This window comes from Mastomys coucha, unplaced genomic scaffold, assembly GCF_008632895.1.
Source record: "Mastomys coucha isolate ucsf_1 unplaced genomic scaffold, UCSF_Mcou_1 pScaffold22, whole genome shotgun sequence".
NCBI lineage: Eukaryota > Metazoa > Chordata > Mammalia > Rodentia > Muridae > Mastomys > Mastomys coucha.
Genome location: NW_022196905.1, coordinates 168,960,835 through 168,978,099, shown reverse-complemented (window position 1 = coordinate 168,978,099; position 17,265 = coordinate 168,960,835). Strand labels below are relative to the sequence as shown.

The 17,265-nt window shown below is 35.8% G+C and overlaps 1 protein-coding gene across 5 annotated transcripts in view; it reads right to left on the bottom strand.

Moving 5' to 3' along the window:
• The window catches only part of LOC116069094 (POTE ankyrin domain family member A-like), a 106,826-nt gene that overhangs the window by 51,393 nt on the left and 38,168 nt on the right, over nt 1-17,265 (bottom strand). For all 5 annotated transcript variants that reach the window (XR_004109832.1, XR_004109834.1, XR_004109833.1 and 2 more), the window contains exons 14-18: nt 8,251-8,338; nt 7,311-7,339; nt 7,147-7,219; nt 5,164-5,237; nt 3,067-3,157 (exon numbers count right to left, since the gene is read on the bottom strand). Coding sequence is in view for 2 of the 5 variants with exons in the window: in XM_031339449.1 (XP_031195309.1) it covers nt 3,067-3,157; nt 5,164-5,237; nt 7,147-7,219; nt 7,311-7,339; nt 8,251-8,338 (355 nt within the window). In the remaining 3 variants the exon portion in view is untranslated. The remainder of the gene's footprint in view (nt 1-3,066; nt 3,158-5,163; nt 5,238-7,146; nt 7,220-7,310; nt 7,340-8,250; nt 8,339-17,265) is intronic.

The window sequence follows — 17,265 nt, the reverse complement described above, 5'->3', positions numbered from 1 at the left end:
GAAATGTAGACAATTAACTTGGAAGGTGGCTTGTAAGAGAACAACAAAGAGTGAGACTGAATGTTTTGCTTGATGTCTGTTAACTATTGTATCAAATTTGAAGAAGACTGTCTAAGTTACTCTTTCTCTGAGATGAATGCTTTTCAAAATCACCACAGCCAATGAACCCGATTCTTACCCTCACCTAATGTCTGTGTCACCCTCCAAGCAGAACCATTGTTCATTGAAACAGTTGTGAATGACTTTATAGACACATACCATTTCTTAAATGAATATAACCTGTTCTCTGTGGGCTGAGAATAAAGACACTCACTCAAGTCAAATAGCTTTGACCATAGCAGGAAGTCTGTATCCAAAAATCGTGTCTACAATTCATTCCTTGGCAGACCTGTCAACTCTCAGCTTAGCTACTGTGGAGATAAAATCCTTTGATGATGTGAGGGTCATTGAAGTATACAGCCTCATTACAATGAACTCCAATGTCTAAAAATTGTTCTTATTTTGGGCTTATACCACAGTAAGAGCCAAGATTTTAAGCTCTACTAAATACAAAACAAACAAACAAAAAGACTTTATATATTTATGTTCATTTAAAAAATACTAGCAGTGATGCATTATTTTAAAATATACAGTTAATATGTTTGGAGTTATTCAAAATTTATATTGAGAAAAATGTATATATTTTCAGTATTGCTGTAGACAAGCATCTACATAAGACTGTTAAATTGATTGTTGTTTTATATCAAACAATTTTTATAATATTCATTTTTGTTATAATATTTTATAAATTTTAAAGAATATGACAAAAAAGGTATTGCAGGTATTGAAGGAGGGTCTCTGGGGGGAATTGGGATACAAAAAGAAAACAAGAATGTGATTTAATTATATTTACTTAAAATATGTTTTTAAATGTTAAATTCAGATACACTGAAAACATGTATCTTTTCTCATAATAAAGCAATAAAACTTAAATCAATTAAAAAAGAAGAAAGAGAAAAAACAAGATATGATTTCCAAACAAAAAACAACTAATTGTCACAGAAGCGTTATAATTTACTAATTTGCTACATTTCAAATCATAGCAGTGTTTAATATTAGATATGTATTCAATAAAGAACCTTATATGTCCTTTTCTCACAGCTACCTTATATGGTGTCCCATGGGAATATGCAAGCAGAATTTCATCAGCTAGCAATCTTATAAGGAAGTTCAGTGTCATTTCAAAACTGGATGATGACTTTTCATTAAAATTAATCTCATCTTAATCACTAAAATCAATGTCATCTACATCCTTGATGTCTCAAACTTACAGAGAAAACTAAATGTTATAGTTTCGCTATATGATACTCATCTTGGTTCCAATAACTTATACAATAGCATTAATCTCATTTTTATTTGAATCAACAATAATCAAAGATTTCTGAGATTCTATCTTTATAATTCCTAATCATTAACACCAAATTTGCATATTGTTTCTTTTTTCCTGTATTGGTTAATTTTTTGTCCACTTAACACAAGCTAGAGTCACTTGAGAAGAAGAAACCTCAGTTGAAAATAAAATGCTTACAGCCAAGTCTGTGGGGCAATTTCTTTACTGATGATTAATATGTAACATCACAGGTCACTATGTGTAGTACCATTTCTTCAGTATATAATAAAGCAAACTGAGCATGCCAGGATGAGCAAGCCAATAAGCAGCATTCCTTCATGACGCCTACTCCATGATGTTCCTGACTCCATGTACCAGCTTTGGCATCCCTCAATGGACAGTGAGCAGAGATGCAAACCCTTTGCTCCCCATGGTGCTTTTATTCATGGTGTTTTGTCACAATAGAAAACCAACTAAGACACTTCCCATTTTTAGTTTCGCTGTGAAACCTTCTTTCCATCACATCCTTTCCCTTTTGCATTCCTTTTGTAAATTGATCCTATAAGTTCCTTTCCTTTTTGTTTAGTGTTGCTATAACTGTAGAAATTATATTCTCAAACATGTAAACAGATACAGAATTGGTGATCAAAACATCTCATGGGATTGCATTTTTTCTATGACATTTCCATGTTCATTCTCCCCTTGAGAAATATTCTCAGAAATAATAACAAAATGTAGGTTTTCATTTGATGTTGTCAACCAGAGGATCTTTCTAGATTTCTTTAATGAGAGGTCTACATCTTGCTGATCATTGTGTTTGGAATACCAGCTACACCACTAGACAACTTCTAAGAAATGAAGAATCCCAGAAAAGTTGAACTAAAATTATTTTGAACATTATGTTCAACAGGCTGACCATGAAACTTTGAGGAGCTCGGTCTATCAAGAGCCTCTTACAAAATCCTTTTACTACTCAACTCTATAACACTGAATTTCTCTTTGGTGTGATTTTCCTACCATGTCTCACAATTTGAGTCAGCATCATAAACCATGACCTTTGAATGTTCTTTGGGCCTATTGATGGCACTTTAGATCAACTTACAACTGAAGCCTCATATTTTTCTTTTAGGCCCAAAATGGTATTATACTGGGGTTTAAGAACACTTTATACTGGCATTAAATAATATATACAGCTGATAATAGGTGATGATCATATATAAGAAATAGCACTAAAGAAAGATCTAAGACCTCAAATCTTTATACCTTGTGAGGAAACAAGTCTGTTCATTCTCTTACACGCAATTCTGTGTTTTCGCATGTGCAATCTCCTACTCATGATTTTTATATGTATTTCATGCCCTTCCCTACATGATACTTTTCTTCATTCTCTTCATTTCTTCTTTATCCCTCCTACTTTTCCTAGTTAATCCCCATTCTTGATCATTTCAGCGTTCTTCCTAACCTCCCCCAGGGGCAAAAGGACCTGAGAGGTAACTCATATCTGCATGCCCTCATTTTCATTCCCTTCATTTAGCCTGTCTTATAACTTGTGTTTGACATACAAATAACTGCACATTAACATATCCTGATACTTAGTAAATATTTAAGAGGTAACTTTCCTGGTTTGGAGTATATGTAATTCCTTGTGTTTTAAACAAATATTCTGTCAAAGGGCTTTTTGTTGCAAGACCCCTCACCTTTTTCCTGAGATGTCATTTTTTCTCCTCTTTGATATTTAGTTATTGATAAATAGCCAATGTCCTGTGCTGGGATTTGCTTTAAAATATTCTGCAGAAATAAGTATCAATAATCAGTTACAAAATACTTTAATTATTTTCTAGCAAAATCTCAGTTATCTATTTTTAAATTAATTGAATTAATTTAAAGGGGCAGGGAGAGGAAAAAACTGGAAAGAAGGAAATGAGGTGTGGATCAAATACAAACATTGGATGTGTGTCCAAATTTTAAATTAAAAATAAAAAAGATTTAAAGTAAATACACATTGAAAATTTATTACAAACAGCAAAAATGACTCAGCATAATATATGAATGTGTGCATCTACACACACACATATGTACGTGTACATGTGTATGCATAACAATAACAAAAAAAGGCTAACAATTTGGATGGGGAGTCATAGGAGGGCCTTGAGGGAAGGTAGGTGGGGAAAGTGGAGGGAGGAAAGGGAAGATGGGAAGTGATGTAATTCTATTTCCATTAAAAATATATTTCCAAAAAATTTGTATAGAGAGCCATCAGTCAAGTCTTCTGATGCTATAAAAGTAGTAGGATGCAAATTTCATATACAAAAATCAGTGGCCTTCCAATAAAAAACGTACCGAGAACGAAATCAGAGAAATAGACACATTCAAAACAGTATCTTAGAACATCTTGGAATTCATCTGGCTTTAAAATTTGTGGTATGATTCAGAGATCTCCTAGTAGTAGATAGGAGATGCAATGGGGAAAATAGAAGGTAGAGATTTAACTTGAGATGGAATAAGAAGGATGTTACAAAGAGAAAGGAATTCTGGGAAATAAATACTACTAAAGTTGTTTGGAAAAGCCACAGGTCAAGTTCTTATTTTATGAGCTTACACATATATGTACATACATACAGTGTGTGTGTGTGTATGTGTGTGTGTGTGTGTGTGTGTGTGCATGTGCAAACAGAGAAAGACAGAGATTCCAGTAGTGTCTACTGTCAATTGCTCTTCTCCTTTTCCATATGTCCTTCTATATTCAGAAATACCTTCTCTGAGATCTTATTTCTATTCATTTATCATTCTGACCTTATATTTAAACTGCATTAATCCTTTCCAAACCCCTGCCTCTTCAGGGTGTCCTGAGGGTGCACCACTATATCTGACTATACCGATTTTCTCTATCTAGACAGCAAATGATACCATTTATGAAGAAGTTAGTGTTTGATGATTCTTTAGGTGAAGAAGTTGTTTATGTTGGGTGCCTAATAGCCTAGTTCATTGCTGATACTCAATAACTGAAATTATTCAAGGCCATACAATTAAAATTGTTGTTGTGAGACCATTTTATGTACTGTATCGAATGTACCAGTACATTCCAACAGTATATATTTTTCTATTGTTTTCTCCAACTAGAAATCTAGACTCTGACATGAAACTTATAACCACCTAAGTTCAGTCCTGATACATTCTAGTATTCAGTAAAGTCATTGTGTAACATTTTTGATACAGTTTCTGACTCCATTTATTGAAATAAGTTGAACTTGAAGTTTTACTGTAGAGCATAGCACCACTGGCCCTAATGGATGGTACATTCTCTTTATAGGAAGTGAGACACAGTGTACAGCTGTGTTTTCTCTCACAGTAGCACTGCTACTGGAGAATAAAATGAGTAAGTGAAACTTAGATATCGATAATACTGACTTATCATAGCAAACCTCAATTTTTTAGTTACTCAGAATAATAGGCTTTTCTAATACATCAAATTGTGAAATCATTCAAACTTTGAAGTGCCTAGTTTTAAGTCTTAAATTTGATCTATCCTCTAAATAGGTATGTTATAAGAATAGAAATTAACAATAAGATTAATTTTTTGAAATAGATCCAAGGACCTGGTAAGTTTTTTTTTTTTTCAGATTCCAAAAACATTCTGTAATCCATAACTAAGTAAATGGTGTTCAAAACTAAATGTTAAGTCACAATCTATTGATTCTGAGAGCAGTTTGAAAAACAACTTTCCCTGAACTATTTCACATTATTGTACAATGAGAAACATCAAGTTTGCAATTCAAAGTTAAATACTTAAATACCGATGGTGGATTCCTTTCAAAGCCATCTTGACTATTCGGTTCTTCCTCTGATGTGAATTTTACAGCCGGCCCTTCTGACAAGTCCACATATGTAATTAAAATAAACAATAAAACCATTTAAGTAACATGATAATTCTTCCATATATAGAAAAATAAGCATTAGTTGTAACAACGATTGGACTTCTAGTTGTCCAATTAGAGTATTCAAATAGGTTTACTCTTCAACAGAATTACTGACTTACTTAACTATGAAAAGCTTCCATGGAGTACCGAGACTCTCAAGTATAACATGTACACAGCATACACACATCCCAAAGAGTCTAGAACAATCACTCCATTAAACACTAGTGAACATACTTTTGAAACAAAATTGGGGGAAAAAAGGAAGCATTTGCAGTCACCCTTTACACATTTCTCCATAAAGCCATGAGTCATAATTGATTATGCATTTTCCTCTGACTACTCACTTTGTGTAATTACAGAACGTGAAATTTACATTGAGAAAACTGACTGGTTATCAACAATCTTTCTTGTTTGTTTTGGGGGGTTTTTTGTTAGTTTGTTTGGGGGGTGGTTTTTGTTTGGTTTGGTTTGATTTTGATTTCAGTTTTGTTTTTTGAGACAGGGTTTGTCTGTGTAATAGCTCTGCCTGTCCTGGACTTACTTTGTAGACCAGGCTGACCTCGAACTCACAGAGATCTGCCTCTGCCTCTTGAGTGCTGGGATTAAAGGCGTATACTGCCACGCCTAGCTGACAATCTCATCTTTTGGGTTACTCTAAGATGCGGTTAATGTAATTTACAGCTGAAAAACCATGCTCCCTATTCCTGTTCCAACATGCTGAGTTTTCTGCTCTGAAGGCTCAGTGTCACAGACCAAGTCTTTCTCCAGTATCGTTCTTTCTGCCTAGATGATTATGCTTGCTTTCCACGGCTCTCCCCTTGCTCTTTTTTGTTCATTTTTTCCTGTGTATCTTTATGATTTCCACTGTAAATTGTCTATTTATGTCTCTATTCATTTTGTTCCTGAACTACGTTGGTGATTTCATACATTGTCTTTGTATAAAATTATTACCATACTGAACAATTAATGATCATGATCCTGGAGATGGGCTCTAAAGAGTATATATTTTAAAAGCCAGGTGAATCTTTATATATAATACCTTATCTCAAAGTTAAGAAATGATTTATGAAGGTATTGTGACAACACATAGCAAGAGCACAATGTTTAGAAATAACAGAGAAGAAGTACCAATGGGGTGTGAGGGAGTAAGAGTGTGACAGAATGACGTCATCATCACTGTACAAACACCAAAAAAATTTGGCTCAAAGTAGAGATTTAGATGGAAGTCTTATTATGGAAATGTACATAATTAACACAGGCTTGAATACTGGTACTTTTAATTTGTCTATATTATCATTTGATGAGGACATGAAGTCCTTTATATGTGGCAGAGATGCCAGTGTGAGAGATCCTTAAGTAAGTGGGTGGAAATGATGTAGTAGAGGGCAACAGTGCAAATTCAAACTGAAACAGCTTCCAGAAAATTTTGAAATATAATCACTGCCCAGTAAAGAATAATTTTATCAAGTGAGTAAATCTATAAGCATTGTTCTCTGGAGAGTTCGATGGTCCTCATTACTCAGCAAAGGGCGTGAAGTGAGATGTGAACTGAACAGCCTCCTCTATGTAGGATGGCTTGCCAACCTTGTCCTCTCCCTAGCATATCTGGTACTGAAGAAATCCATGAGTGCATTCAGACATGAAAGTTTAAAGAACTAACTCGAGTTGCTTCTTCAAACCAGTTCTTCCAACTTGTAAATCTATTCTTTAAGATCTATATCAACAATAACATTTGAGTTACTTAGAACAAATCCTGACATCTAATCTTGGGGAAAAAAAAGAAATAGGGGTGAGAAGTCTGTGGGTATTCCAAATATATACAGTACTTCTTTCCAGAGTAACAAGTAGGACAAAACCTACCCAACTGTACTATCCCTGCTTCCTTGATGGGGACCACTTTATCCAGAACAGAATCCTTCATTTCATTGGTAGTCTGTAAGGGGTTTGAAGGAACAATTGAACAATAACTGTATATTTCATTTAATGTGATGTAATATATTCAAAGCAAAAACATAAATAATTACCATCAAGGGTGGATATTCCTTTGCAGATTCTAAAAAGCCAAAGAGATCATCAATGATATGTAAATAAATAGATCAATCTTACATTCATGCATAGTAAATGTGGAATTCAGTCTCCCTGGCTACCTTTGTAAATGATAACTTTATATTTGGGCTATTCAGGTTTTGATTTGGTTTATTTTGCTTTTGTGTCTAGTTGGAATCATAACACATAAATAAATAATCAAATAAATTGAAGAAAAATTAAAATCCAGTTTCAATTAAATTTGCCCAGATTTTCAAAATGAGATCATTATACAATGAATATAGCAGAAATACAAAAGGCACATATAACATTGCAACTATGATAATAAATAAGCAATCCCTAACGAGGGAAGAATGTTCATATCAACTGTCAAAGCTACTATAGAATGGAACAGTATATAACACTTTTGACATATGTTCGTTGGTGTTTTAGTTTGGTTTGGTTTGGTTTGGTTTCTTTTGTTGACATAAGTTAACAATACAAACTAGAGTCATCTTGGAAGAGGAAACCTAAATTGTTGAATTGTCTCCATGCAATAGGCCCAAAGCCTTGATTTAATGTAAATTCTACCACCCTATTCTGCTTGGTTGAGAGTACTCCATCGCAGTGGGACACTAATGCTTTACTTTGTATGCCTGACATGCTTTGTGTACTCCTTCTCATCCTGCTTTTCTCATCCTTCATCTCCCATCTTTCCCATCCTTCATCCCCAATCTTTCCCATCCTTCATCCCTTTTCAATTTCATCTCTTTATGACTGATTAGCATATCTTTAGTATTAGGATTGCCAAAAACATGACTCACAATTCAACTTCCTTAGTGATGTTCTCAGTTTGTCACTGAAGCTTGATAACACATCAGCCTCCTTTCATATACAGGCATCACACCAAATGAGTATTTCATAAGACGCACTTCCTACCTGCTGCTTGTCTGTTTGTCCTTTCTCTTCTTGGATCTGCTGCCACAGATACATTGCCAGACGTATTTGGCGGACCCTCACGGATTCTCTGTTAATATAAGTACTGCTCAAGATTGTGCCAAGTCCTCCCGATAAGAGTTTATCAAGGGACCAAATTTCACATTTTAAAACTCCCAGAGTTGCATATAAAAGAACCACCATTAGAATCTAAAGTATTTGGAAATAGAACCTTCTATGTGCTCTTCAAATCCGTTCTAATCTTGGCATGGCCATTGACTATGTAAGCAGCACGGCAGGCCAAAAGAACATACAAATACATACTAATAGATTATTTACATATTTTGGCCAGGAGTTTTCTTCTTCATGCCAAAACTGCATCCCCAGCAAAAGTAAGAAAATGGGTTTCGTTTTCCAAAATGTATGTAAACTTAAGAAACACATGTTGTATTATATCAAGTACTCATAAATGTACTTGATATAAGACAACATTGAATATCCAGGCACTTAAGATGAACCAGCAAATGTATTGGAATTGAATATAATACATGGTACAAAGAACTGTTGGCACAATCAGCACTGGACATAATTTGAAGATTCTTCAAAGAAATAGAGGGTAAAGGTTTGCACTTTTTGCTAAATTGCTTACTAATTGGAGAAAAATGGTTTAAAATGAGAAATTGAGGAGCAGAGGTAAGATGGTACATTAGAAGCCACAACTCTGAGACAGGGAGGGAGAAAACAATAAAAAAAAAAAAAAGCTACTAGGAAAGAAATGAGCAAGGTACAGAAAATAGAAATAATAAAAAAAAATAGCTAAGAATTTCTCTACAAAGTGTCTCAAATGCACCCTGAGTACACCAACATGCTTGTGCTGATGCAGGTCTCACCAAGGGAAGTATATACAACAACTCTGGTCACCTGTCACCACAAAAGCCAAGCAATGAGACTGTTCACATGACTAGAAACCTAAACTGAAGGTGAGAACTCAGCTCTCACAGAGGGAAACATGAAGTAAACCAATTAATGTACATGCAATAGATATACAAGATGGAATTTTATCCAGCCATAAAGGAAAGAAAGTTATGGAGTTTGCAAGCAATTGAATCTATTTGGAAATTATCATATTAAGTGAAGTGGCCCATATTCAAAAGAACAGAGGCCACAACATCCACAAAATACAACTTCTTTACTTTCATCACTGTTTCAAGAATTTTTTTCAGTCACTAGATTTCTTTCACAAAGACAAAACAGACATTGGAGAGCACTTGATACCTCTAGTGCCTGATATAAAAAATTGTGTCAAATGAATGGAGCTGGTGGGGAGGACACAGTTCGGAGACTGCAGCTCTCACTGGTGAAGGAAAACATTAGTGGACCTTAGGAAATAAAGAGCATTGATATGAATTTAGCTAGTGATGGTGTCTAAATAGTGATAGGATGACCCTCTAAAAAACTGTGAAAGGAGGAATTTTACCACCTCCACTAGGTGGCTTCTTCATAATATTCTGTAACATACCCTACTGTTAGCAAGTTCACTGATGTCTCTTGACTACACACACACCACACCACACAGAGATACATACCACACACACACAGATACACACACACATACATGCACCATACATGCACCACACATTCACACACAAACACACACAGATACACACACACACCACACAAGACACACACAGATACATACACATATACAGACATCACACATATCACACATATGCAAACACCATATACAAACCATATTGAGATGATTACATCCTCTAAATCTTTTATTCTTCTCTTTAGCATAATAGGAACCAGCGATGTCTTCATATATCTTAGTTCATTCAACCCTACACACAGTCTATGACTATATTTTTCATTAATTAATTAATTAATTAATTTTATTTACATCCTGATCAGGGCTTCTCCTTCCTCCTCTCCTCCAAGTCTGAGGATGTTAAATCACATTCAACTTTTGTGCTGAATTATATATAAAAATGTTAAATGGTCCAAACTGATCATGTGAAGATTGATTTTCTGCGAACTCACCCCCATTTTAATTCACCTTGTATATCAAGAGCTGCTGTGAACACTTAGCATTAATGATGTAGTTGAAATATATTTTATCTTTGAAAAAAGGCCAACACCAAGTATGCATTCATAAGCAGATCCTAACTTCTAATCCTAACTGACTATCCAATGGAGATATTGATAGTGCTTATGAAACTAGAAAGAGGACCACGAGAATAGGGGGAAGGCTTTAAGGAAAGGGAATGGAAAAGGTAATAGAATATATGAGAAATGAAAGAGGAAAGGGGGACTGTTGTGAATGGAAAGGTATGACCCAGGAAGAGAGTAGGTGAGGGGAGAATGGTCAGCCTAGACTGTGGATGAAAACCCCTCAACACCTTATTTTGTATACTAATGCAAAAGTCTTTAAATAACAAATTCCCAGAAAGAAATCTCTATGGTATGACTAAATAATGTTGCACAAATTCTACATATTGGTATACAACCGTTATCAGTGAAGGAGTACTCCCAACACAAAGACACTGAGCTTTTACGTGACTGAACTCCACAGATGTACCCTCAGATGCATGTCTCTATGTGCATATGACAATAAGATGATGGTTGTGGGGCTTATCCCACTCCATGCTTCCTGGTTATCCCAGGTAAAAGCCAATTAAAGAAAAGATGTGCTACACTCTCCTTCGCAGATTAGTCACCTTGATTAGATTTCCCTTGGTTGGTATGCCTCCATCTTTTCACTGGAAGTTACTTCTCCCTCAGGAAAGTCTTCCCTGAATTTACAATTGCACCACCACCCACTGCCCCATTCTAACTACAAAGTCCTTCAGCGCTGTGTAGATTAATGTTATTTTCCTCATATGCTCTTCATAAAGCTCTTGCTGAATATCGTTTGGTGATTCTCACTAGAAAATGAGACATCTGGATTATTCAGTGTTTAAATATCTAGCTAACATATCATTGGCCAGCAAAAACAAAATTATTTGGTATTATCTTGGGGTTACTAGTGCTGTGATGAAATACTATGACCAAAGCAACTTGGAAAGGAGGGGTTTTATTTGGCTTACACTTCCAGATCACTGTTCATCATCAAAGGAAGTTAGGATAGGAACTCAAAACAAGGCAGAAATATGAAAGTAGAAACTGATACAGTGGCCATGGAGGAGTGCTCCTTACTGGTTTGCTGCTCGTGGCTTGTTCAACCTGTTTTGTTATAGAATACAGGACCAGCAACCCAGGGATGGCATGACTCACAATGGGTGGGCCATCCCCCATCAATCACTAATTAAGACAATGCCTTGCAGCTTGATCATGAGGAGGCAATTTTTTCAATTGATGTTACCACCTTTCAGATAACTCTAGCTTGGGACAAGTAGACAGAAAACTGTATAGCATGGGTCTTAACACTTAAAATGTTTTAAGTAATGCCTCAAGTACCAGTCACAACATTTCTATTACAGATTATTCTTCCAAAAGTTGAAAATTTATTTAACATCATAGTTATATAAACTCTCTGCACTAAGTTGTTCAAATGTGTTCTAAAGTTCACTAGAGAGAATAGACCACGCTTTTGATATTTTTACTGATTTGACTTCGTGCTGGGTTCATGACTACCACCCTGTTAATGCTTATACCTGCTCAAACCCAAGACTCAAAAAAGGTTATTGATTTTTTTCCAGATAAAGAATATAGACAGTATTGGTTATGATATCTTTATCCTAAGTGTACTAAACACAGGGAAAATAATGTTTAAGGATAAATGTTAGCTATATGTTTCATAAGATGGTAAAATGTTCTTTAAAATTCCTATAAGACTAAGTATTAAATTATAAGCCATTAATTAATTCTTGGTTTTCTGAACAGTGATTTTCTTTGGTCCATGCAACATTTTTGGAAACAAAGATTTTTATACCAGAAACTGTAATTTATATTTACATACCAAAGACTGATTTCTCCTGTCGTCAAATCTATTATGATCTTCCTTTAGTGTCACTTCTAAGTCTGGTTCTACTAATAAATATTTTTAGTTAAGCAAACTATTGAGACATTGTGCACAAAACAATAGTCTTTATAGCAGTAGATGGAAGTATTTTAAACTTTGTGTTCATGAGAATTGCATTTGGAATTTCCCCAATTAATTTGTATCCTGCTTAACAAACAGCTAAATATTTGGTTCTTAAAGAGTTGCTACTGGTCACCATCAATATTTAGCTCAACTCTAAACAGATTCTAGATGTAAAAAGCATTTGAGATTCATCCTCACATGCATTCATTCAATATAAATGACTAAGCCCTCAGAAAAGAAATTTCAAAATATCACAGAAATGAATAAAGTCGTGGGGGTACACTCTTCTTTATCTCATACTATTAACTTTTAAATAACCCACTAATTGTGTTCTAAACAAAATTGCCAGCATTCTTCATAGCCTTGCTCTTCATGCCCTTGCTCTTCACGCCCTTGCTCTTCACACCCTTGCTCTTCACACCCTTGCTCTTCATGCCCTTGCTCTTCACACCCTTGCTCTTCACACCCTTGCTCTTCACACCCTTGCTCTTCATGCCCTTGCTCTTCACGCCCTTGCTCTTCACGACCTTGCTCTTCACACCCTTGCTCTTCACGACCTTGCTCTTCACACCCTTGCTCTTCACGCCCTTGCTCTTCACGCCCTTGCTCTTCATGCCCTTGCTCTTCACACCCTTGCTCTTCACACCCTTGCTCTTCACGACCTTGCTCTTCACACCCTTGCTCTTCACGCCCTTGCTCTTCACGCCCTTGCTCTTCACGACCTTGCTCTTCACGCCCTTGCTCTTCACGTCCTTGCTCTTCACGACCTTGCTCTTCACACCCTTGCTCTTCATGCCCTTGCTCTTCACACTCTTGCTCTTCATGCCCTTGCTCTTCACACCCTTTCTCTTCATGCCCTAGCCCTTGCCACCCTGTTCATTACATTCCTCCTATAACCTTTCTGTCCACTATTCTGACAGTTTTGTTTCATCTTTTAAAGCTTGGTTTACCATATAAAGTTTTGAGTTCTGGTTCTTTTCTTTTTTATTGGATATTTTATTTATTTACATTTCAAATATTATCCTCTTTCCCATTTTCCCCTCCACAAATCCCCTATCCCATCTCCCCCGCTTCTATGAGGGTGTTCCCCTACCCACCCATCCATTCCCGCCTCCCCTCCCTGGCATTCCCCTACACTGGGGCATCAAGCCTTCATAGGACCAAGGCCCTCTCCTCCCATTGATGTCTGGTTCTTTTCTTAAATAGACAGATCACTCTTTTCTCGCATCTGTTTGGGTATTTTATTGATTTTTGAACTTTATTTTTACCTCTAGGCCTGCAAATTATTTATTTACATGTTTATTCCTTTTTATCTACTGTGGGGAGAAAAGCCTTTTAACTCATTCCAGTGTAAGCAGTCTTTATTTTAATTTTCTCAATACTTGTTTATTGGATTCTTATTAGTTGCTGGCATTTATATGAAATTATGAAAATGATGGGTATATGGATGGCTTTTTATAAACGTAATAACTGTTTGATAGTTTAGTCAGACATCAGTCATGAAAGTGCAAGTACATGAAAGGAAGTACAAGAGAGAAGTATTATGTATACTAGGGATCTGCATAAAAGCAAATTGTTAGAAAAGATACCACCAACAGTCTAGTAATTTCACAGGGAAGGGGAGACTGAAGGTGTGCTAAGGATACAGTATTAGGCACTAGTCATGGAAGCCTTCTCTATAGTTTTAAGAAGGCTGGACACTTTCATTTCAGAATGTTAACATGCTAACACTTTCAGTTAAGACAATTCATCAATGTAGTTGGTGTATGAGTGTGCACGGTATGAGTATAAATGGAGGAATGTGTTTTATAGGAAGTGTCTGGGGCAAGATAAACACTCTCCAGACCATAACTGGTAGAATGTTTATGGAAATGTTTAGGTTATTAATTTATGAATGTCTGGATAGGACCATATTTTATTAATAAATAAATGTGTAAGTCAGTTTGTATCCTTGGAGAAAGTGACTCTTATCATTTGGGAAAACTATGAAAGTGAATTATGTTTAAGTTATTTGCATTTGCCATTTTTCTGGTACCACCTTTCTAGGTTGGGGGTACTAGGTTGGTGTCTTGTTTCAAATGATCTGATCTTTTCTTAATCTACTAAACTCATCATCAAGCAATGACTTCATGGTAGGGTATCAGCTCTTGGGTAAATTAAGTAGCTAGCTTCTGTGAAGCAATTGTATGGTGTGTGGTGTGGTGTGTAGAACTTTATGTCACTACAAAGCAACTGAAGTCTGTAAAAAAGAGTCTTAAGGTTAGAAGGAAAGGCAAGGTACAAGAGACGTCATATCACATTGTAATTAACTCGATTGTCCTAACAGATTCATGGCATGGAAGTAACAAATGTGCAATCTAAAACACATCCAGATACACATAATCAATAGACTTCCCAATTATAAAAAAAATGAACATTATTTATGGATAGAACTATGACTGCTTTGCTTACAGGATCCTTGAAATTGTGGATTAAAGAGAGGCTCTTGTGTTTCATCTTGCTAAGTGAATCAACAGGCATATGGCAAATCACTCAGCTAGCCAACTACTATTTTAGACTTTGAGAAAAACTTTAGACCTTCCCAGTTACTTTCTATAAGTCCCTAATAACTATAGGTTTCAAGCAAGCAATCTTTATGAGATGACACAAGAAAGAAGAAATACCTGATTTAAAGTGTAAATTTCTAATATCTAGCCCTGAAAATGCCTTTATTTTCAGTTATCTATGCCAACAATGACTTTGGAATATTTAGTTCAATTGAATTGTTAAGTTTATCTGTACTTTCTAAGTAGGAGTGAGAAGACTGTGAGGTGACTTTATTGCATGCTTTACCTGAGTGGGAGATGTGTGCACTCTTTGTTGCCCATGGTTCTTTGGAAACAGGGTCTTTCATTTCAATAGGAGTCTGGATGGGTTTTGGAATAGGACATTTAATAAATATTGCATACTTCACCCAATGGTGATGTTCATCATCCAGGATAAAGGACAATAGTCATTACCCTCAGTTGAGCATATTCCTCATCAGACTCTAAAATGCCAAATGGACATCAGTCAATCATAAGTAAGTATATGGAAGTCATCCACATTGTCACATAGAGTTGTTACCAAATTTAGTCCTCACATTTTCTCTTAGAAATGTTTGCTGTAGGTTTGGGGGTTGGGCAACTTTTAGTTTGTTATCTTATTTTCTGATTGGTAAGGAGATATTGAAGAAATATCATGAATTAAAATAAGATAGCTTTCAACAAATATTTTCAAAGAAGACTGTGAAACCAATGACTGTACCTGAAGCAGAAGAGGCACTTGTGCCAATGTGGTGAGCATGCTGATTGATGCAGACAATCATCTGCATGGCTCCTCACTAAGAAGTGAATCATGACTCTGAGGACACTTAACTGTCAAAGATGTTGGTAGAGTAAGACATTGTATATCTCGTTAAAACACTGTCAGCAAACTTTGCCTCTAAGGGTGAGATTTGCTGCCTTCCTCAATGGGTGACATAAAATTAGGAAGGACACACCAGTGGTAACTTCTCAAACAGAGTTCTCTGAACTAAATAATTTTTAATGTACTTAAGTTTGCACATCCTCCTTTAATTATGCTACCTTGTTGACTGCCATGCTGTGCTTTTATATTTTAGTGCAGATATCCTAACGCTCCTTGATTCGGTAATATAAGAAGTTATATTAATCACATGTAGAGCATAGACTTCAATAGTGAACTGTGATTATCCAAAGAAAATACAAACTGAATTTCCAGGTAAATATAACATATTAGAAGCCTGTTATATGTGAGATCAATTATTTATTAAACTTTGTAAATATTATATTAAAGGAATAAACTCTCTAAAGCCAGTGTCTCCAAAGGCACACTGTTTTGGCATATCACATTAGTGCTCAAAGAACTTCCATGAAACAACTGTATGGTATAGAATGTTGTTTCTCGTATGAGAAAATAATGCTACTGTGTTCAAATTAATTTTGCTTGTCTACTTAAGATCAATTCACCTTATTCCTTTAAAACTTAGAAGTTTTAAGAAGCAATTGGTTGACATCTTCTCTGATTCATTTTATCTCCCTTCACTTCCACCAACCCACACAAAGGCAATAAAACAAAGATTGTGCCTTTGTCTTCAGTGTTAAGTGTGCAGACAGAGTGTGGTGAATCACCTGAAGCCTCCCTATAGCACACCCTTCATTAGTATCTCTCTTTTCTTCTCTAACTAGGCCATTTATTTTTTTAAATAATGTATAGATCTGTAGACTTGAGTCTTTCAGTTTTATATACTTTATGGATTATTAGAACCACTATCTCTCCATTTATCAAAAGTATCTAAGAATTACAAGTGTAGGGCTGGCGAGATGGCTCAGCGGGTAAGAGCACTGACTGCTCTTCCGAAGGTCCTGAGTTCGGATCCCAGCAACCACATGGTGGCTCACAACCACCCGTAATAAGATCTGACACCCTCTTCTGGTGCATCTGAAGACAGCTACAGCGTACTATGCCGGAGGTGGGGCTGGAGCAAGCCATCTGTACAGCTAGTGTACTCATACACATAAAATAAATAAATCTTTTAAAAAAAAAAGGATTACAAGTGTAAAATTCTGGAACCATGCAGACCCCGACAGTTAGTATTACATTACACCTTCCATTTCTTTATCCATTTACTCCTTTCTCTCTGGCTAGAAACATGCTCAGAAATAAAAGAGAAATGCATGGTCTCCTTTTGTCCAGTTTTGTTCCTAAATATCATTCATTGCTCTGTGTACAGAAAATGTGTCTCTATTTTTTTCTCTTTAGACTGTGGACAGAGGCCCAGTGCTTGCATCTCCAGGGATTATATTAGAGAGGCAGGGTCCCAGAGACTCTGGGGCACGGTGTGTGTACAGCACAGTAAGTCTTTTTTTTTTTTTAGATATTTTCTTTATTTA